At 39.6% G+C, this 21473-nt stretch overlaps 1 protein-coding gene across 9 annotated transcripts in view; it reads left to right on the top strand.

Annotated features, from left to right (window-relative positions):
- SEMA6A (semaphorin 6A) overlaps window positions 1–21473 on the top strand; it is a 135039-nt gene that overhangs the window by 65838 nt on the left and 47728 nt on the right. For 8 of the 9 annotated variants that reach the window (XM_017807313.1, XM_017807316.1, XM_017807318.1 and 5 more), the window contains 9 exons: window positions 1786–1923; window positions 4241–4358; window positions 9454–9514; window positions 11006–11068; window positions 11901–12002; window positions 14670–14760; window positions 18041–18160; window positions 19196–19284; window positions 20188–20405. In XM_017807313.1, the coding sequence (XP_017662802.1) occupies window positions 1824–1923; window positions 4241–4358; window positions 9454–9514; window positions 11006–11068; window positions 11901–12002; window positions 14670–14760; window positions 18041–18160; window positions 19196–19284; window positions 20188–20405 (962 nt within the window). In that variant the 5' untranslated portion in view covers window positions 1786–1823. Of the gene's footprint in view, window positions 1–1785; window positions 1924–4240; window positions 4359–9453; window positions 9519–11005; window positions 11069–11900; window positions 12003–14669; window positions 14761–18040; window positions 18161–19195; window positions 19285–20187; window positions 20406–21473 lie in introns of those variants that run through there. The other variant, XM_017807319.1, reaches the window with a different exon arrangement.

Below are 21473 nucleotides of genomic sequence, written 5' to 3'. Positions count from 1 at the left end.
GAGGGAAACTGTGTTTCCAAGCGTGCTATTTACTTCTGCTGCTTATTTCTACTTTGGGCATTCCTAAGGGCCCCAAATGACAACAAATAGAAAGAAACAGTTCCTACCCCAGAGAGCTAGCAGTCAAGAGAAAATGTAAGAGGTGACTAAAGAGACAAATGGAGGCATCAGGTAGAGAAAGGTGTTTCCAGGCAGACATAGCTGTGTCAGTAATCATACACAGCTATTGGCCTAACCAGTGCTAGATTGAAATAGTTCTCTTGGGGCTTGTATGTACTATCTTCTAGTATGCATTTTCCTATAAGGTATAATAGACAGACAGTGTCTGCATTGTGTCGCATTTATTCTTGCTATTTTTATCCTTTGCTATCCATCTGACACTTTGTTCAGTTAAGATGTCAGTCATTGCCTTACATTTTTTTCCCCAGTCTCAGTCTAACTCTGTCTCTCAGTTACTTTGTTAATAGAAATAGAGAATCAGCCAGATTTCCAATTTGTGTGTTGAAATAATAATAGGCTAACACAGGGTATAATAAATCATTAGTCCTTATGGACTCTACCACCCTGCAACAGAGCCCCTGTTCCAATCCATTTATAGGAACTGAAATTTTATTTGAAAGCAAATATCTGATGAGGCAAATTAATTATTTTGACATTTTTCAATTGGTTAAAAAATGAGGAATCAGCCATATCTGTGAAATTACAAATGACAATCCAACACTCAAGACTTGTTAATGGTTTTTTTGGCATCAGCAAAGGAGACGTAGGTATCTAATATTAAATAGTGTTGCAGAAGGGCAAGTTAGCACTTTGTTTGCCAAATTAAGTTTCAAAGACTATGTAGGTTATGAAGTTTGACTTTCTGCCCATAAATCTTGAATGACTGACAGACTACTGTAAAATAGCTTTGTTCAAAAGGAATCTTTGGCAGGCAGCATCAAAGGTTTGAAACTGTGGAAGGGATGAAAAGAAAACCCCACTTTTGCACTGATTTCCCCTGCAGATCAATGTCTCTGTGAAATTTGCCTGGGAATTATGAACTATTTACTGTATTATGTGCTGTTTTCTTTCACTGTATCCAAAGGCCCCGGTGGTTCCTTTTATCTTCAAGATTTAGGGGTACTTTTGTACATGAAATGTGAATGAATGAATGCATCAGTGGAACACAGGGGAAAAAATGCTGGGTTTGGACGGTTCTTTTCTCCCTTATCACAAATTGCGATATTGGTTTTGCAGCACCTAAATTTATGGGTACATATTTTTATAGTAAAACCCAATGACATGTTCTGCATGCTCCATCAAGTTCTCTCAATGTTTCTTCACTTGATTCACAGCTCTGCAGGGTATGAATGAGTCCCATAGTATAACCCTTAATCTCCTTTTTACCAGAATAATGTAGTGTGGGGTTTTTTATTTATGGTGTGTGTCATCATGTCATCATCCAATTTTGTAAACCAAAGGGGGAAATAAAATATTTCTTGGAAAATTCTTGTCAGCTGTTAATCAGTGCAGGGGATGAAGTATCTTTATTGCATATAAGCAGCAGAGGTTGCAAATTCTTTGCAACACATAGGTACTTAAGTCTATCCTTGAGTAAGATGTGGCACTCCTAGGGCATGGACTAAAGAAGAACTGACCTAGTAGGGCTGTTTCCACTTAGAAACACAACATGCATCCTCAGGTACAGTGAGAGGCTTAAGAAGAGGAAAAGCTCCCTCTACTTTTCATTGACTCTTTAAAACTGATTCAACAGAAGGTGCTTAAATTCTTGTTTGTCTTCCACAGGGTGAAGTGAAGAAGTGAAGCCTCACAGCTGAACTACTATGAGGTCAGAAGCCTTGCTGCTATATTTCATACTGCTACACTTTGCTGGGGCTGGTTTCCCAGAAGATTCTGAGCCTATCAGTATTTCGCATGGCAACTGTAAGTATAAGGGGACAGAGAACTTCATATAATACTTATCAGGGGACTTCAACATTATTTTATCACAGTTGCAGTGAATAAAGCTGTTTTTCTTGATTTCTGCCAGATCAGCCAATTTGAATTCTCAGATACTAATATAGGAACATGATCTTTCACGTAGTCTTATTGTTTGTTGATCTAATAATTGAATTTACTTCATTAAGTTCTGCTTGAGCATTAGGCATTTTTTTCTAAGCTAGAAATGTAGCTAAAAACCAAATCAAGACAAAGTATCTCCTTCACAGGTTCTCCCTCCTTTCTTACCAGCAGAGATTCGCAAACTCTCCAAAACATAGGGTAACACCAACAGCTGCAAGTCATATTGAGATTTGTTGGCTAAACAGGTGGAGAACCTTCTGTGCATTTCACAGAATTTCACATTGCACATCAGGCCTAGCTTAACTGATTCCCAAGGTTTCATACTTTTTAATGAAAGTCTTTAGGATCTGGGCCTCTAAAAGTATCCTGGGGAGTAGTAGCTCAACCAAGAGCAGGCTTGTGTTTAGGCCTAAGTTTGGTCAGGAATTTGACTTTAAAGTGAATCTTGATTGTCCTTGTTTACTGTGCTCAGGGATGGCCTTGGCACCCATAAACTTGTGTGACACCAACTGAAAGACAAGACTCCAGGGCACACCTGATGTTCTGCAAATGCTAATAGACATCTAGGATAGAAGAACAGGGAAGAACTACTCTCAAGCAAGCCCCACTGAAACCCCTAGTATCTAGACTGACCACTGGGTCTTCAGCACCAACATTTTCTCGCTCCAGAAGGGTAGTGCTAATCATTCATGCTAACATACAAATAGCCGGCCTTGATCCTTGGAAAAATGGAACGTGGGATAACTTTGTCCTCTGCAGCATGGCATGCTGAGGTGCACATGAACATACAGGCCCCCTGCTCATGCTAGATCCCTGAGTTACAGAGGAAACATTACTGGATAGAAAACAGCCTGACAGTTAATCTTGGCATTTTGCATGTAGGACGTGCTCAGAAGAATTAAGCTTCTGAACATAAATCCTGCCTGGTGTTTTACTTTGTTTCTTCAGGAGTTCTCAGCATCTGGTTTGCAGAGAAGTTCCTGTTTCTGTCCAGTTTTATCACGGGCTTTCTTACACATGGCACTTCCAGGTATTTAGCTGAGGCCATGCTGTGAATCAGTATTTTGACCAAGCTTAACAGGTGGAATACTTTTAGAAGACAATAGCGGAGAACACTAAAGCAGTGGGTGAGTTTCTGAAGAAATAGTCTTCCTCAAATGTATGCAGGTTTTTGGGAGAGCATATTTATGGGAAAAAGGCTCAGGCATAGCTAGGTGGTAGTCAGCTCTATATAACACACGCAGCAGTTCTGCACTGATGATGATGCTTGTCAGAGGACTATCCTCCTTTCTTTTGTCATTTTATTTACTTAATTAACTCCCTGGTTTGTGCATGTAGATGTATACATATAGGTCTAACTGTAAAGTGGCCGCTGTTGTTATGGGTTGTACACACTGATCATCGGGGAGCAATGGCACACTCTGTGTATGACGAATACTCATGAAAAAATATCATGGGAATAGTCCATAAATGCTCTTGTTGACTGATAAAGTGAGGGGGAAAGCTGACTTGTTGATAGCATAAGCTCAGTATAGGCCTTCCAGTCAGTATTCAAGTATTCAAGTTGTCTACTTGCCAGAAGAACTGGCGTATCAGACTGGTTGCCAGAATAATAAGCAATGACTTTCACTTCATAAAACTCAAGTGGTGAATTCTCACTGTTTCTCAGAAATCCCTGCAGCTGTTGTATGATGGCAGTCCAGTCCTGTAGAAAACCCAGGGAACTGGCAGCCTGAACCAAGGAGAGCCAAGTCTTTTGCTTTAGCCAGTACCAATCCAGTCATTGTGGTGATTGATGGGCCACTGTGGAACAGCTTTGTCCTGCTAGACACACTTTGGCAGCCAGGAGCAAGCATTTGAGCTCTGCAAGCAGTGAAAGAAAAACTGTGAGAGAGTGCCATTACCTGTGTGCCAAGAGCTCCAGAACAGCTTTATCCTTAAACAAAATTCACAGTTTTTGCTTCTACAAAGGTGATGACTTTTTCCTTTGCAGCTGCAGAGACTGTAACCTTGAAGAACTCTCCAGCTCCCTATGCTCTTGCCTTCCAACCCCAGGCTGTGTTTCCAGAACAGAACAGAAGCCACACATTTCTCCTATAGCTGGGCCCCATAACCCATGTTAGCACATTTCAGTTTGTTATCCTCTTTTGACCCTGTTGACTTTTTTTCCTTCCTACAGATACAAGACAGTATCCGGTGTTTGTGGGTCACAAACCAGGGCGGAACACCACACAGAGGCACCGACTGGACATCCAGCTTGTCATGGTCATGAACAGGACCCTCTACATTGCTGCTAGGTCAGTAGTCTCCTGCTTTGATGCCCCACTCTTACTACTTTAAGAGGAGGAAGGAGAAGACGAGGAATGTTCTGAGTTCTTCTCTGATGGACACGTTATTTTTAGGATTTTCTTACACTCAGAGAGAGCTTTCCAAGTAATTAGTAAGACAGATTGGAAACCTTGTTAGTTGGTCTGCTAAAGTTCAGTTTTGTGACGAGCTACACCTGTGTTTGAAGACTACAGACTTCTGCCTCCCCTTAAGTCCTGCAACAGGGAAGATGCCAGAGAAATTTCTCACTCCCATGGAGGAGCAAGTCTGTCCTCATCCTTTTATTTTGCTTGTGCTCACCAATAATGATCATTTTAGAGAATGATTTTGCTGGTGCACAAATGCACTTTTTGGTAAGTCTTATTAAATGTAATTTTGCTGGTTTAGGCATGATTTTTTGTCTTAAGACAAAAAAAAAGAAGCAAACATGCTTCTGCAAGGTTAACTGAATTTAGTGTCTGGATTTTTTTTGAGAGCTATACTGTGCAGACACAAGCACGTCTTACTATAAAAATTGCATACAGAGCCACTCATTCAGTTTGCATAGCTCAGCTTGGCACTATCAGCCTCAGTGGAGCTACACCCATTATACAGCTGCCAATCTGGCACAGATCACATATTAACACTTCATTTCCCTGCCTGTTGTTAGCAAAGGGGATTTTAGAGTGGGAATTACACAAGGGATGCAGAATGAGTGCAAGATGGGTCCAGAGTAGCAAGGGTGGTTAGTCCAGGTTAAGGGCTCTTGGACCCAGATCCTGTTTGAGACCTCCCTGCAAGCTGCCTCTCCAGTAGCAGCTCGTTTCCTGCCTGTTTTCTTGTCCTCCATTGGAGAAATACATACCCTTCTGCATGTGCCACAGAGAGCCAGGCGGTCGCTGCAGATGGGAGAAGCGATGGGTGGGATGGCCAGGAGGTGAGAGAGAACAGCTGCTGAACAGGCAGCCTCTCACCACCAGCCCTGTCCTCAAAGCCCTTGGCAGCCTCCAGGAGCTGCCTGGCTTTCTTCTCAAGCAGCCACTCCCCATCTTCTGGGTGGTCGGATGCATCTTGTGGGGGAGATCTGCCTGTGGATCTCCATCCAGCACCAAGTAATTAGTTGTGTTACACCAGTACGGTCACTGAGTGACATTTTCAGTCATGTCCCTGGCTGCTGGAAGAATACACTTCTAACTGTTGCCCTACTCAGCCATTGCAGCTCCGCGGCCTAACTGCAGTTTCTTCAGGCTTCTTTCATATGCCACTTTGCACAGGGTTTGAGTGGCAGAGCTCAGGGTTCTCACTCACACCAAACATCCTCATCAAGCCCAGGCAAAGAGCAAGTATCCTTGCAGAGGAGCTATGGTGGTGTTGGTTATAGGGCACAAGGAGAGGACAGCCCTGCACCAAGTGGCAAAGCCTTGTGCTTTACCAGAACTCAGAGACAGTATTTTTGCTGCATTTAGTGTCATTATTGAGTGTGACAGGGAAGAGGGCTAAAGAGATTTGAAAGGTGGTGGCAGGATTTCCTTCTTTTCATGGCTGAGCTCCCTTTGCTCTCCTTATTTGTTTCCCTTTAAATTAGAAAATCATTTGCAGTGAGATGGTGGTAAATCTGCTTTGTGGATTTTACTTTGCTGTTTTCATAGTTTATTCCCAGACTGAGATTGACACAATTAGAGTGTTGCAGTGCCCAAGCAACTGGCATTACAATGAGAAAACCCAGATAAACAGTTTTGGGATATGAAACCACTGCGTGCACAAATTATATAAAGAATGCTAATATTTGGGGGACAGCATGTGTACTAGTATATGAATATGCATTTTTTGTATTTGTATAAAACAACTTGCTACAATGAGGTTCTTATATACTACTAGGGTCTTGTGACCTACAAAAAAGAATAAAGACCTTGTCTGTTTTGTGCTTATACAAGCATGTAAAAAATCTTCTTACAGTTCTTTTCCTTTGGTAACTCAAAAACCCTTTGACGTATTCTTTTCCCCATCTGTGTGTAACTGAATAAGGTCCCTCTTGAGCTGAGAAGTATATGCAATACAAGTTAAAATTCGAAGGTCATTTTTATCTTTAAGTAATAAACTTCAGAAAATTAGTCATCCTTCAGTATCTACTGTGATTCAAAGTTTGTAATTCAAACAAACTACCGCATCTCCTTCAGAGGCAGTAGTAGAGACTGAAAGCAAATTGTACACAGTCAAAGGTGTTTCTCCAAGAGTTTTGTAACAAGATTCATTGAAAACTGTAGCTAACATAAATCTCTTGGCTGTTATATCAGATGTTGCTTTCATGGTTTTTTTAGACATTGAAATATAGCAATGCTAAGTTTATATTTGTACTCAATTATCTGAAAAGCAATCAAAACAAATGATTAAATATTGAGAGTATTTATTTTAGGACTGTTGTGTTTAGGTTGGGTTTTTTTGTTTGCTTGTTTTAGAAAATCCAGTGTTGATTTTTGCAGACAGTTTCTGTGCACCAGAGAGGCTAACTCAGATTTGAGAATTGCTAACGTTTTATTAGTGAGCAGCTGATGTAAAGCAAAATTTCTGTCAGTTGCTTATTTTGTTGTATGAGATACGTAACTCCAGTATTAGCTATTACCAAGTAAAATTTGGTGTCACTTCAGAAAGGCTTTATTTCATGTTATCGGGCAGAGATACCCAACCAATATAAATCAGAATAACTCAGCCAAAGCCCAGGAAGCCTTACTGTTTGAATATCTGGCTTGCAGTCTGCAAACGTTTTTTCTCGTGGGAAGGGTACTCCCGCACCATCTCACTTGCGCTGGCTCACTCCCACGCCCACACCCCTTTTTCTAAGTTTGCTGTGTCTCCTCCTCCCATTGTCTCATGCAGTGCCAGCTTTTGTTCATGTTATCTGCCACCCCTCATGTGTATGTACAAAACAGATCTCGGAGCACTGGGATGGGATGGCTCCCTCCTCATTTGCAGTTACATGTTTCCAGACGATGCACTGAGTGGCCAAGGGTCAAGCACAGCCGGTGGCATTATTTAAATTCCCTTCCTCAACAAGATTATGCCATGGCAACAAAACTCGGTTCTGCTCACTGGAGGTGGGAAAAACGGAAGCTCTAGGATTAAGTAAATTTGTGTTAGAATAACTTAATTAGCAGTAAGCTGTACACATACCACAGCTAGTAGATAGAAGGAGTTGGGCGGCAGTGGGAAAAGGAGGGCAAGAACAATCCCACATTGTCTGTGGTTAGCTGGCCCTGCTCTGAATTTGACAGCTCTTTCGCTCTCTCCTGACACTGTCAGCAACTGTTTCACATTCGGCATGAGAAAATTATATGTCATTTTCTTGATGCTAACCCTCTTTCAATCCCATAACTTAGCATCTGAGTTTTCTTTGAACTGTTTCTTGAACCAGAAATAAGTCCTCTGAAAGCTGTTTTATTGAGAGTGGAACTAAATAACTCTACTCTTTTTGAGTACCACCACTGTATTTTCTAATTGTCTTGTTGAAAATGAAAAGATTGTAACTGCTGAAAAGCAAGACCGATGATTAAAATCAAGAGCTGTGCTGGAAGAAGGTTTTTAGAGGTCCACCAGCACCTCATTTACAATTCAAGAGATTTTTTTCCACCACTGTTTATATAGCAGGGGTGACAGCAACAGAAAGCAATGTACATAAAGAGAGAACTGTGCTGTAATCTGTGAAACTGATATCATGCTAATAGGTAATTTTAGTCCAGCACCAACACTGACCACTGCTCTGTCACTAAAGTCAGGTAAATAATAAACTGAAGCATTAAACCAATATTGGAAGAAAATGACAGCTCTAGTTTTACAGTCTGGAGGAGAAGAAAACCCACAACTCTTCAATTTGGCATCTTACAAAGCAAAAAACCTCAAGGTCCATAGCAGACAAATTTTTAAACACCAGTTCCCCACACCAGTGCTGCCTCTTTCTCCACCTGAGAGAAGTTCTGCTTATTTCTCTTACAGCAGTATTTTGTGTTTGCTTTGTTTAAGAGACTAGTACTGTTTCCTCAAAACCCAATAAAACAAAGCTAACCTTGAGAGCAGGGATTTCTAAAATGGAAACAGCCTGTATCCTGCTTTCAGCAGACCCCTCAAATGCTGCGGATCGTGCTTCAGCTGCACAGCTTCCCGCATGTTGAAAAAAGCCAATGTTATTTCAAGGAAAAATGAGACGGTTAGTCCCAGTTTGATGTGCTGGTTACTACAGCATTGTGGGTTGGTGGGTTTTTTTCAAATTTTGGTTTCCATACAGAGCTGTCTTTGTTCTCAGCTTACACGGAGGAGAATGCTTAAAAATATCTCTTTACCTGAGTACCTGAGTCTATTTCCTCTTTCCAAGAAGAGATTGGCGGTTAATTTTAGAGAGGGAGAGGTTCTCAGTAAATGTGAGGAAAAAAAAAATGAACTTTTTTTCAGAAAAGTATTTTACAGTTTAGTTTGGCCAGCAGTGTGTGAAGAGAAGAATGATTTCTGGGAATGGTTTTGTGGCTGTCAGCCTTTTGTCTACCGTATTGTCAATCAAATTATAACAGCTGAGGTTAGACACATAATTAAAAAGGAAAAAAAAAAAGAAGAAAAGAAAGAAAGAAGCATTAACCTCTTTTTAACCCTGAATGGCTAAATGTGACGCAGTGACTGCTAGCACAGGAATCTGGCAAAGGCTGCCCAAGAGCTATTGCAGCTGATTTCAGGATACAGAAAACATCTGCATGCTAGGTTATGACATCTGCTGTAGGACTGATAGAAGAGAAATCATATGAGACTCATTTACTTTCCCAAATCTCATTTGTTCAAATAATTACTTTTGGGAAAGAATCTTACTTTGAAGTTTGGTGTAATTTTTCTTTTTTTTTTTTTTTTCTTAATGCGAAGGCAAACAGTTTATATGCAAAAGTGCTTTTCTGGGAGAAGGAGGCTATGCTGCCAGTAATGTTTCCTCGTAAGACCTGTGATTTTTTTAAAAATGTATTATGGATTACCTTGTAATAGATAGCTCTCTTACAGAAAATGAACTGTCTGACTACTACATTTGACTTTGTATTTGTTTGCCTTTGTTTACAGGGACCATATTTATACTGTTGATATGGACACATCACATACAGAAGAAATTTATTTTAGCAAAGTAAGTAGCTTTTATCGTCATCCAGAAACCAAGGGCACTAGACAAGTTTCAAATAAATAGGAAGATGACATTGTTTCAAAGAACTTGCCAGTGCTGCTGTAAAAACTGTAATAAGCAAGTAAGATGGCATTGCTAATCATATCTGGAGAAAGCTAGAAAAGCAATCGTGTCCTCTGCGAATTTCTGATAAGTGATTTATCTGGGCTGTTAAGCAATCTGTGCTGAAATACAGTGAGGTCCCTGATGGAACATCTGTCAAACATCTATTAATTTATATGCAGCAGCTTTCTATAACATTTATACTATCCCAATTAAGTATACAGAAACTTTCATCATAAAAAGCAAGTTATGTGTTTTCATGCACACAAATTTTTTTACTCATGGAAATACTGACTAAATAAAATCTTATTGTAACATCACTGTGTAGATGCGTTCACGTTATCTCCATGGGAAGTTACATTCAAACTAAGAAGAGCTTTGTCTGCATTACCATATTGTATATTAACATGAACATACTGAAAATAATCTCCCTTCAGCTCCTTTGCATTGCAGTCATATTGTGTAATGTGTACCAAACACAGCCTTGGTCCAGCAGAAGCTCATACAAATTTGGGCACTGGATGAATTCCACTGTAGAAAGAGGACAGTGCTTCATTATAACTATGAATGATGCTGAAGATGAACTGATGCCCAATTACTCATCAAAGAGTGAGGGCACAGGCTTTTAGTTGAAATAAACATTTATGTTTATGGTTACTCTTTCATCTTGGAGCCCTTCATGAATACACAGTGCGTCAGTTTACTTATCAGAAACACTGTCAGAACTACTGTGGCAATAGTGTCTAAGGTGATAGTGTCTTAGGCCATATGATTTTAACCAAAGTTTTATTATAATTAATGAACCTTCCACATTTGGCCATTCCTGAAACTCATCGCAAAAAAATCCAGGGTGGAATTCACCTGCAAATATTCTGGAGAGAGAGTGTTAGCAGATAAAGTCAGCAGTGTCTTGGTAGGGCTTTCTGAGCCTGCCAGCTGAACTGAACTGATAAGAATGACCTGAATTTGATTTCTTTGCTGATCTAAAATGTTGTCTTCCATAATACATATTTCATTTAGAATCCATTAAAGCTTCATAGTCCATAAATGTTTATTCTGATTTGCAGAGCAATATAAGTTTAAAAGAAGAGAGCATCTAGTACTTTTAAGAGAAGTACACGTTTCTCAAAGTTGGCCTGTTGTTAAGTTTTGTTGATTTAGGCTTAAAAAAAGAGGGATAGGATTCCAGTCTAATGATGTCAAAACAAAATTAAGTGATGCACCACATCACTGATCTTTCATTGTTGTGGTGAATTAATCATGGAGAAAGAGTGTAGAAAACTTTCAATAAATATATGTTCAACAGCTAGTCCCTCCTAAGGGACTTTTACTTCTGAAATCAAATGCAAAATACCTCTGAGTTCTAATTGATTTCTTTCTTGATCCTTGCAGAAATTGACATGGAAATCTAGACAAGCTGATGTAGACACATGCAGAATGAAGGGAAAACATAAGGTAGGCAATTTTCATTTTGTCTGCATCTGCTACTTTAGTTTAGATGCTTCAGTATTATCTCAGGCTGCTGTCTGTGATGTGGAATGGATCATGCCATTCACTTCTTGCCAGTAATTGCTTTTTTCGTCAACTTACTGAAGGCTTTAATTTGCAAAAATAATTCACTTCAAATGTGATAAAATATTACGACAGAAGCCACAGTAATATCCTGAAATGCTTAAAGCTTTGAGAGTTTTGGACTCAATGCTTAGTGCACTGATTTCACTTACCATTATTTTAACGCTGCTGTCCATCTCCCTGCAGGAATTTACTGAGACGTTTGTGTAAAGATTCAGAAAGCATGAATGTATGGTTGTAGAAGGACTGTTTTTCACACCAATTTCACCTTGCTGTAACCTGTGACTAACACAAGTAGTAACATAATTAAACATAGACTCTTAGATTCTGCACATCTAGTTCCCCTTATAGTTACAGATGCTTTATGCCAGTACATTGTAGTGGTGATGCTACTGTCTGACAGCAACACAGATGAGAAGATCATATTCAGTTTTGAGTAAAGCAACATCTTTCAAACAAAAATTCACCTATGTGAACAATAGCAAAATATGAGCTATAAATGTCGCATCTTCAGTTCTTTGTAATTTTTAAACCACTAGAATATAAATCAGTTGCAACTTGCTCCTTGTCAGTTTAACACAGACAAAATAAAGGTCAGAAAATCACAGTGGCTACCAGCCAATTTAATTTTAAACCTGACAATGAAATATCATGGTATAAAAATACAGATACCCAAGATGCAGTAGTTGAAATAGTTTTTATTATTTTTCTTCAGGATGAATGTCATAACTTTATTAAGGTTCTTCTAAAAAGAAGTGAGGATACACTGTTTATCTGTGGAACAAATGCATTTAACCCTTCTTGCAGGAACTACAAGGTATGTGATATGTTTTTGGAGTTTCATTTATGCCTTGTCTTTTGGTTGGATTTATTGTGACTCTGCTGGCAGCAGCATGAGGTTGTCATTCAGCTATGCACCATTCAACTCTGAAGCATTTTTCCTGACTTATTTCAGCACTATCGAGTTCAGTGTTGATTGGATTTCTGAGAATTTCTCAGATTGATTACCTACTTCTTTACAACTCCTCCCCATCAAGAGCATTGCCACTTTGCATTGCCCTCAGTAAGTGCAAGAGTCCTTCAGATCTCTGCTTGGGGATGTAGTCACTCCTCAGTAAGATCCTCAGCTTGTCACTGATCAAGTCATAGACTAATGCTGGGGGTTACTTCTGGAGTAGCATGTTTTAAATTCTCTGTTATACTGTTCCCAATGCCAAAATGAATTCTCTCATTGCTTGAGGACAGCAAAACTTGAGTTTAGTGTTGGGGACCCAGCGGATAGGGAAGCTGTGGAGACCCTACGGCATTGTGTGCTGTGGAAGTGATTGAACAGTAAATCTCCATAGGGAACAATACAGCAGGACAGTGATGTATTCCGCACTAGCTGGGGATGTGCAAAGCCAAAACATTTTCTAGAGCAGTGAAGAAAAGTGCGCTGGTCCATGCATACTTGACATTAATGCCCTGAACCCAATTCAGTGCTTTGGTATAGTGTGTCTCTGTTACTTGCATTTCAACAGGACCCATTTATTGAAATATTTCCCATTTTCTCAGGCTTTCACCAGTATATTCTGATATAACTCCCAACAGTGGATGGTTCTGGAGTAGCTGAATGATTTTACTTAGGTGCTTGATAGCCAGACCCTGCTTTTCCAGGCACTGTTAAGTCCCACAGGTCATTTCTCATTCTTCTTCTGGAAAAAGAAAATTAATCTTTGTTAATACTGCTTCTGACAAAGTCATAGCACAATTCTCATTTACTTTTTGGGTTCAGAGTTATTGTAAAAAAAACAAAATAATGATGTTAACATCCAGGAAAACTACTTTCTTAGTGGTGTTTGCTGTGACTGCTGCTCTTCCTCAATTTTTGTGCAGTGCTGCTTTACCTTGTCTATCTACTGTGATGGCTGCAGTCTAGAAAACACAGGAGAGAAGTTCAGGATAATGTTTTCTTTCAGTCTGTGGAGGAGTAAAAATACAAGCCTTTGTCATGGTAACTGTGAGGTACAGGTAGCCGCTCTGTTAACTGCTGTTTCTTTTTTTCCTTCTTTCCTTGTCCACTCAAGGAAACTCTCAGTGTCATTAATGAGGCTAACAAATCTCAACCAGTCCCCTTGATAGAAAGCTGTCTTTTGAATACAACTACAAATTTCTTTGCCATCCTGATGCGAGGGATATAAATGGCCCTCCTTACCCTACTCCAGGTGTTTCATTCCCCATGATGCACAGCCTCTCCAGATTGCCTCACCTGCTGCTGAGCCACAGGACTGGGTAGTGATCCCTCTGATAGTCTGCAGAAGGTCCCTTGAACACCTGCCCTGGCTTCCTGCATGTATTCCTGCATTATACAGAGAGAGAACTAGACATGTGCTAAACAGAAGTCAGGGCTGTCCCTCAGCCATGCCAGTGGATGTGGGGATGAGCCTAGCATGTGGAGCTTGGTGCAGGAAAAGTCGCTCAGGACTGTAACTCCTTTCCTCTCACTATCACATGAAATGTTGAGTAAATGTTTTCAGCTGTTGAGTAAACAGAAAACAAATGATGAAAAATCATCCAGTGGAGTATGTGGAAGCTGTAACATACAAACTAGAAGTTGATTGAAGTAGTTGATGGTGCCATGCGCGTTACTTTTCATGCTCCGTGAATCTGTACTGTATGTGATTTATACAGTATGAGCTGCTCAAATTACCTCAGTATGCTAGAAAGGCATTCCTTATTCCAAAAATACAGTAGTATAAGAATCTTAAGGAGGTAAGAGGTGTACTCCTTAGCTCATTAAACCTTCTTGAACTTAGCATAAAGTCAGTCTGTATATTTGTGTCATTGTCAGGGCCCAGGGTGAATTTATTTCCCAAGAGTTACATATAAGCCTCAGATTTTACAATTCCTGCACAGATTAATTCTTGCCTGATGGTAAGAGGATTTCTCCATGAGACAGACTCAACTGATAGTAAAGCTTGAAGAGCATCTTTCTGAGTATGCAAATCAAGGAAGAGAGCATCAGTGTTGAGAGTAGAGCAGAAGGATCTCCGAACCTGGAGGAGGAAAATGCACATAGAGATAATTGTTCTAATGCTGTTTCTTCTGACTGCTGTGGTTTGCAGTCTTTTGTGTGTGTAAGAGCGTCTCTGTTAGGTCCCTGTTGAGGATAAATTTTGAAGCCTTGCCAGAACCATAGACCACATAGCTGCTACAGTTCAAAACAAAGCTTGTGTACAGATAGAATATAGACTGAAGACTTCTGTAAAATATGTTGTGTTAAGAATGATTAGTTCCAAAAGAATGCCTGACTTACTGGACAGCACTTTCTTCAGACTGATTTTATTTAACAGCATGATTTTTCTCAGGTTTTTACTTCATAGTTAGGAGCAGAGTTAGAGAAAGGACCTTCCTCCCTGCCCAGAAAAGAAGAACACTGTCATAAGCCTCATTTTGGGTAAGAAGTTCTGTTTCTCTATCTGAGGAGCTCCCTTTGGTTTTTCAGATGGATACCTTGGAGTTCCTAGGAGATGAATTCAGTGGAATGGCCAGGTGCCCTTATGATGCAAAGCATGCCAACGTTGCGTTGTTTGCAGGTAAATTCATGGAGATAAACTTTTGCTTTCTGTCCTGAAGCCCAGGCTTGCCATAACACTGTGCTTCTTGTTTGAGTCCAGAATGCCTAAATCTAAAGGGTGGCAAAGGGAGTGAACAATGACTAAAAATAGCGGGCATAAGGAAATCCCTAGCAAAAAACCCTTCCTTGCTCATAAACATTGCCTGAAACTTCAGTTTCCTGATTCAGTATTTCGGTATTTCCTGTATTCTTGATAATATGACCAATGAGACACAATTTCTGGTGGCATCCAGCTTCTGTAAAAGTCAGAGGAAGTCAAAGCTTGTGTGAACTTTAATGAGGATTGGGCAGGATGTTCTCTTTAACAACTCTAAGCCTAAGTTAACATTCATAATAAAAAGAAGTTAGGGAAAATGCTGTGATGTGCCCTTTTCTAGATCTAGAAGGCAATGAAAATTGATTTTATTTTAAAGCTGAAAACATTTCAGTATGGTCTTACTAGCTGTTGTAGGCAATGGAGAGAAGTGTGTTGGTTAGAGGTGATTTATACTGCATGCAGCAGAATACAATTAGCTCTAATTTCTTCTACAGTAGTTAGAAAATAGTTAGAAAAAGTGAGAGCTTATAATGGGGTTAATTTTGGCTGTGGTTGTGTAGTATTTTTGTATGTCTCTTCATGAATTCCTGATTAAATTTTTTCTTTATTGAACTTCTCTTAAAATGAATCCTGGTGATCTGTTTTTAGATTTGGCTGTAAAATAGGCGGTGAAGAAAATAAAGAAGTCATCCAGGATAATGTCAGTCCTCTTCAACAGGTGTGATGCTAGAAAGCAGAGCCTGGGTGCTCACATGGAAATATTTAAGATTTAAGAGTGCAAAAGTATTTCAGCACTCTCAACTGAGTCTGTGGCCAAAGGACTCTGTTAAGCACTACTGTGTTTGAGGTATCATCATCTGCCTCACAAAGGAGAGTTTCTTTAACAGATTTCATTTTTTTAAGTTTTTTTTTTTTACTCTTTATAGTGTAAGTAAATGAGTCCTTTTGTTTCAAGAATAATGGTGATGATGATGGTGGTAGTTTGTAATTTCTTAATTACACTTAAAAGAACATACAGGAGAAATTCTCTAATTGAAGCAGGTAATTCATAAAGCATGGAAAGAGAAAAACAGCTTCAGAGAAATAATTTTCCCATGTATCTCAGATTCCCTACCCTCAGGGCAGTCTGAATGACCTTTCAGAAGGGCCTTTTTCACTATATTGGCCAAGAAAGCATTTGTGACCAGCCTATTGTAAACATTCACTTTGCATGCAGATGAAGTTCGGTAAGATGACTCCCACTTTGCCATAATAAGAAATCTTCGTATCATTTGAAAATAAAGAGAATATTTTTAGAAATGGTCATACTCTTTCATGGTGATTCAGAATAAATTTGATACTGTTCAAATAAATACTTCTAGAATATACCCTGTAAATCTACTAGCTTCAGAAAATCACTGTTTTACAAGACATACATATTGATACCCATGATAATTTTTCAGAGTGCAGTGAAAAGCCACTTCAGAGCAGTTTGGGGCACTAATCCAGGTCATCTGAGTTTGCTGGGTGCACTTATGTGAATATGGCTCTTCTTGCAGCCTGTAGCTATTACAGCTGATATGTGGGAATTGTAATTGGTCACATGGTATTCAGGAACTTGGCAGGAAAGAAAATAAATGCGTGGTTGTATTAACAGGAGTTCAGACATCCATATCTAAACAATTCAGCTTTTTATTCTATTTTAAATTTGGGTTTCGTATCAGCAGAGGGGGATGTTGTAATTATTTTTTCTGTTTTGCTAAATAAAAATGCTCATTTTGAAGTAGCCAGATAAGGACAAGAATTGCATGGCTCAGAACAAGGCATACAGTTCTGCTAATGAAGAACAGTCTGAATTTTAAATCTGGAGCTGAAATTCACAGAATCAGAGATTGTTAGAGTTAGAAGGGACCTCTGGAGGTCATCTAGTCCAACCCCCCTGCCAAGGCAGGGTCACCTAGGGAAGGTTACACAATGCATCCAGGTGGGTTTTGAATGTCTTCAGAGAGGGAGACTCCACGACCTCCCTGGGAAGCCTGTTCCAGTGCTCTGCCACCCTCAGTGTAAAGAAGTTCTTCCTCATGTAGAGGTGGAACTTCTTGTGTTTTAGTTTATGGCCAATGTTCCCTGTCGTGTTGCTGGGCACCACTGAAAAGAGTCTGGCACCATCCTCTTGGCACAGACCTTTGACATCTTTATATGCATTAATGAGATCCTCTCTCAGTCTTAAAGTAAATGATGTCTGAAAGTACAATGAGGAGACCTTGACCAATAAAAGCCTCTGTGCTTTGTCCTGGGTATGTCCCCAGTGCTGCTGCCTTCAACATAATCTCTGTCAAAGGAGATGTAGGCAATTCTAGTTTTTATGCAATGCAACAGAGACACGAGTTTCTGTCCTCATGCTGCAATGCTTGTGCGCGTACCAGACATCGTGTTTCGAGATCTGTCTCAAACGTGAAAACAGTCCTGTACAGTTACCATGACCTGCAAACAGATTAGGCAACAAATAAAATTTAAAAATATTGCTAAATCTCGTGGTTTTACCTCCTGATAGTGTTGCATCTTTTGGTTGTCTTTGGGGTGCCATTTTATAGACCCTTTCTTATCACTAGTCCTCCACTTCTTAAGAGAGAGGAATGCATAATTCATGCCTAAAATGCATGTTAGAAAAGAAGCGTTGACGGGCAATCCTCCTCCATCTCTTTGCATTGCTGTTTCGGCAGGGCTCCCAGCACGCTATTTAATTTTTTCCTAGTGATCTTTGGCAGAGGAAAAGTGCTCTCAAGAGGAGAATTTTTCGTAAGTGTCAATTAGCCTACAGTCTCCAAGACCTGTCTGGTTTGCACTCCCAGTTAAAACGAACAGTTCTGTTATATTTGTTTTGCTCACATACTTAGGCAGGATTTCTGAGCATTGAACCAGAGGCTTGTGCAGAAAAACTGGATAAGGTAGTTCAGTATGACATACCTAAACTGGAGAAGAATTATTCCATAAGGTTTCTTCTCCTACAGCATCCCTCTGAAATTACTATTTTGCAAACTAATGACTTGCTTTTGTTCAGTACTCAGTCTCATTTACCCAGCTGGATTTTTTTTTTCTCTCCAGTATTCCTAAGGAGATTGTGATGGTTTTGTGTCCTCCATCTTATTTGACTGGTGATAGAAAGCAATTGTATTATTTGTAATGCTCCTTCCCCTTTGTTTCTTCTTTCCTTACTCTCCAGAGGGAAAGTTGTATTCTGCCACAGTGACCGACTTCCTTGCAATAGATGCAGTCATATACCGGAGCCTTGGAGACAGCCCAACTCTGCGAACAGTTAAACATGACTCCAAGTGGTTGAAAGGTAGATAAACACACACGATGAAAAAAGCAGCATCTCTGATGAGAGACTTGAATTCCTGACAGACCTCTTTGTCATTTCACCAGTGCTTTCTGGCAGAAAGAAGGAACGAGATTACATCTCTTGCTTACCCTGATCTGTTTATCTCTTCCTCTCTTCTCCTGATCCCAAGTTACTGGACCTGACAGAACCTGTGAGCTAGGTAGATCAGAATATGTATTCCAGTGAGCTTTCCAAGCTGAAATCCACCAGTTTACATCTGTTGGGTTGGAACTTGCAGGGCTCAGTGTGCTTTGGCTGTGTTTGAAAATATTCCTGCCACAGGACTTTTAGGTAACAGTCAAGGCTTTATGAAATATAGAAGGTTTATCCAGTAATGTTAAGATTCATTAATGAAAATAAATTATGGGAATATTGCACAAAGCCTTTCTGTTATAGTTCTTAGGGACTGTACTGCTGTCATTAAATTAGGCAATTTCTGTGCTCTAAATGCCCTCATTGTTAAGAACTGTGCTGTTTAGCTTTATGTAGGTGTTAAGAATAGTTAGCATTTGTAGTGATTTTAAGTTAGCATTTTAGAGTGAGCAAAGCCATAGTTTGAAGTCTTTTTCTGCACGCAGAAATGTTTTGCCAGATGTCAGTTTTAGCTGTCCCACTTTGCTTGATGCTACAGACACATGTGGGCAGAAACAGTTACCTGGTTTGTTATTCACTCCACTCACAGCCTGCATGCCATAAAGAGCACTGCTTGGACCCCTCAGGCATACAGTTATAAATGCCTGTTTACTTCTCCTCTTGCAGGCAGACATATTAGTGGCAAAGACTTTGCAGTGATGTTGCACAGACTTGTCCCCAGTTCTCCTGTCCCCAGACAGTGATTCTTCTGTGGCGATGTTGTTAGTTCTGAAAACTGATCAAGTTTTTTAAATGCAGATGTTTCACCTCTGGATATTAAGTGTGAATGTATTTGGCTTCTCTTGGCATGCTATATGCTGTATGTGGTGCCTAAATAGGATATCTTCGGTTGTTTCTTTCTAGAGCCATACTTTGTTCAGGCAGTGGACTATGGCAATTACATATACTTCTTCTTCCGGGAAATAGCAGTGGAGTACAACAGCATGGGAAAGGTAAGGGCAAAAACATTGCCTCGAATGACTTTGTCAGATTCAGGAGGAGGAAAACTTATGCTATTCTTGGACCAGTGCTGTTAGGAGTGACCTTGAAATGAGCACTATAAATCATGATGACAAGGTCATCCTTTTGAGAGGATTCCTATTGCTCAAGCCAAAAGGTTGGTTGGAGTGAAACATTGCACTGTCTTGAAAGGAAACTGTGGTTTCTTACAGTGATGGTTTATGCTGGAGTCGTTTTTCTGAAATTATAAAAAGCTTAACGCTAATGTAGTTAGTTCAGTATAGTAGATAATTGTTAAAAATGGATTCCAAAGAAGGGAAATATTTTTCTGTAGGAAATATGAATTGGAGTGCTGAGTAAACAGGTGTAGGAATTTTGTGCTCTGCTATTCTGCAAAGAATAATTAAACACTTTTTGCATTTTTGCTAATTTCACAATAGCTTTCTGACTAAGCAGTCAGAAAAGCTGACCAAGGTCACAGAGGTGGAGAGCAGGAATAAAAGCCCAGCAATATTTGCATAGTTTTTAAGTGCTGAAAACAGAAGAGTCAAAGCAGGCAGTGTGGGTTGCAGGGATTGTGAATATGAAATGTGCTTTTGTTTGGGGAAATAGAAAGCTAAGCAGTCTGTATGGAAATGAGTTTTATATGGGTTGAGAACAGATCTCCTGAAGGATTTATGGCTGTATAGTAAATGCCACAGTCTTATCTTTCATAGCACACTGTTCCAAAGCTTAATTTTTCTCTGTTTCTTATTTGTCACAAATTACAGAAATGTGGTATTAAATTAAACACCTTGCTGTGTTATTCCTAATGTTTTAAAAGCAGTATTCCAGCAAAATCTTTGGTTCAAACAGTCATTTAATTTTCTCCATTATTTTTGCTCTATTCCTTCCAGGTAGTTTTCCCAAGGGTGGCCCAGGTTTGCAAAAATGACATGGGAGGATCTCAGAGAGTGCTGGAGAAACAGTGGACTTCCTTTCTCAAGGCCCGGTTGAACTGCTCAGTTCCTGGTGATTCACACTTCTACTTCAACATACTGCAGGCAGTTACAGATGTTATCCATTTCAATGGCCGGGATGTTGTTTTAGCTACATTCTCCACTCCATATAATAGGTAATAGGCACAATAACCTTTTACCTTCTATTTCCTTTATGTTTTGCTTTTCAGTGCAGTTTCTTTTCACTTTATGAAGGTACAAGAAGTGATTGCTCATACACTATAATTTTTATGTGCCATGCACTTACCAATAGTTTGTGTTTCATTTTAAGGAACCCTGGTGTTGCTTATTGCATTTTATATCTGATGACTAAAAGCAGCTTGAGCCATTAACTATTGGGACACATTCCTTGGACATACTTTTCTATCCATGGGAATAATTCACACCAGCCACCAAGAAGTGTTACAGCATATACCTTGCAGAATGTTATTCCAAAGAGAAAAATACCATTTTTTTTCCTCACAAACAAAGGACTGGGTCTGCCAAGAACCACATTATCTCCTTCCCTTTATTTCTTGCATCCCTGCTGACTCTTGCATTGATCCTTGACCCTGCATTGACCCTACTGACCTTTGACTCTCCTGGGAGATTCAAGGTCCTAAGCTGTCTTGCTGGCTGGGAAGAAGCATCCCCAGACCACCTATTTCATGGTTCGTGTGTTTATCCAAAAGTGTGCATTTACCTGCAAAGACTTTATTACTGTTACACATTATAACGTGTTTCTCCGGAGTTTATTAGAAGTTTTATCCAACTATTGAGGACTGCCGGAGAAGTTAAAATAAAATAGTAACATTCTAATTAAAAACTATATTGCAGTTTCACAGAGTAACATTTGAGCAAAATGGGAGCTTCGTTAGTGAAATTCATCTAGTTTTGCTATACACTAGTTATACATCTAGTTTTGCTACCTCTTGTCAAAGCCTGACCTCAATGAGGTCATTCACAGAACTGACTTCAAATGAGAGTAAGCCTGAGCCTGTAATGTATAATCACTGCTTTTGACATCAAAACAATAGGAACTGCAATGGAATAATTATGCTACCAGTAGGGAATACAAGCTTAAATTAAGATGATCTCTTTGCATGCAATCTGGCTTAATAAAAACAAGTGAACAAACAGAGATTCAACATCAGAAAATAGATTGTATATTGCAGTTATCTCAAAATTAAGATTGTCTTCCCATT

The sequence above is a fragment of the Lepidothrix coronata genome, unplaced genomic scaffold (genome assembly GCF_001604755.1).
Source record: "Lepidothrix coronata isolate B3197 unplaced genomic scaffold, Lepidothrix_coronata-1.0 Scaffold18, whole genome shotgun sequence".
Lineage (NCBI taxonomy): Eukaryota > Metazoa > Chordata > Aves > Passeriformes > Pipridae > Lepidothrix > Lepidothrix coronata.
Note: the sequence above shows the minus strand (reverse complement) of the source record. Positions and strands in the feature narration are given on the sequence as shown.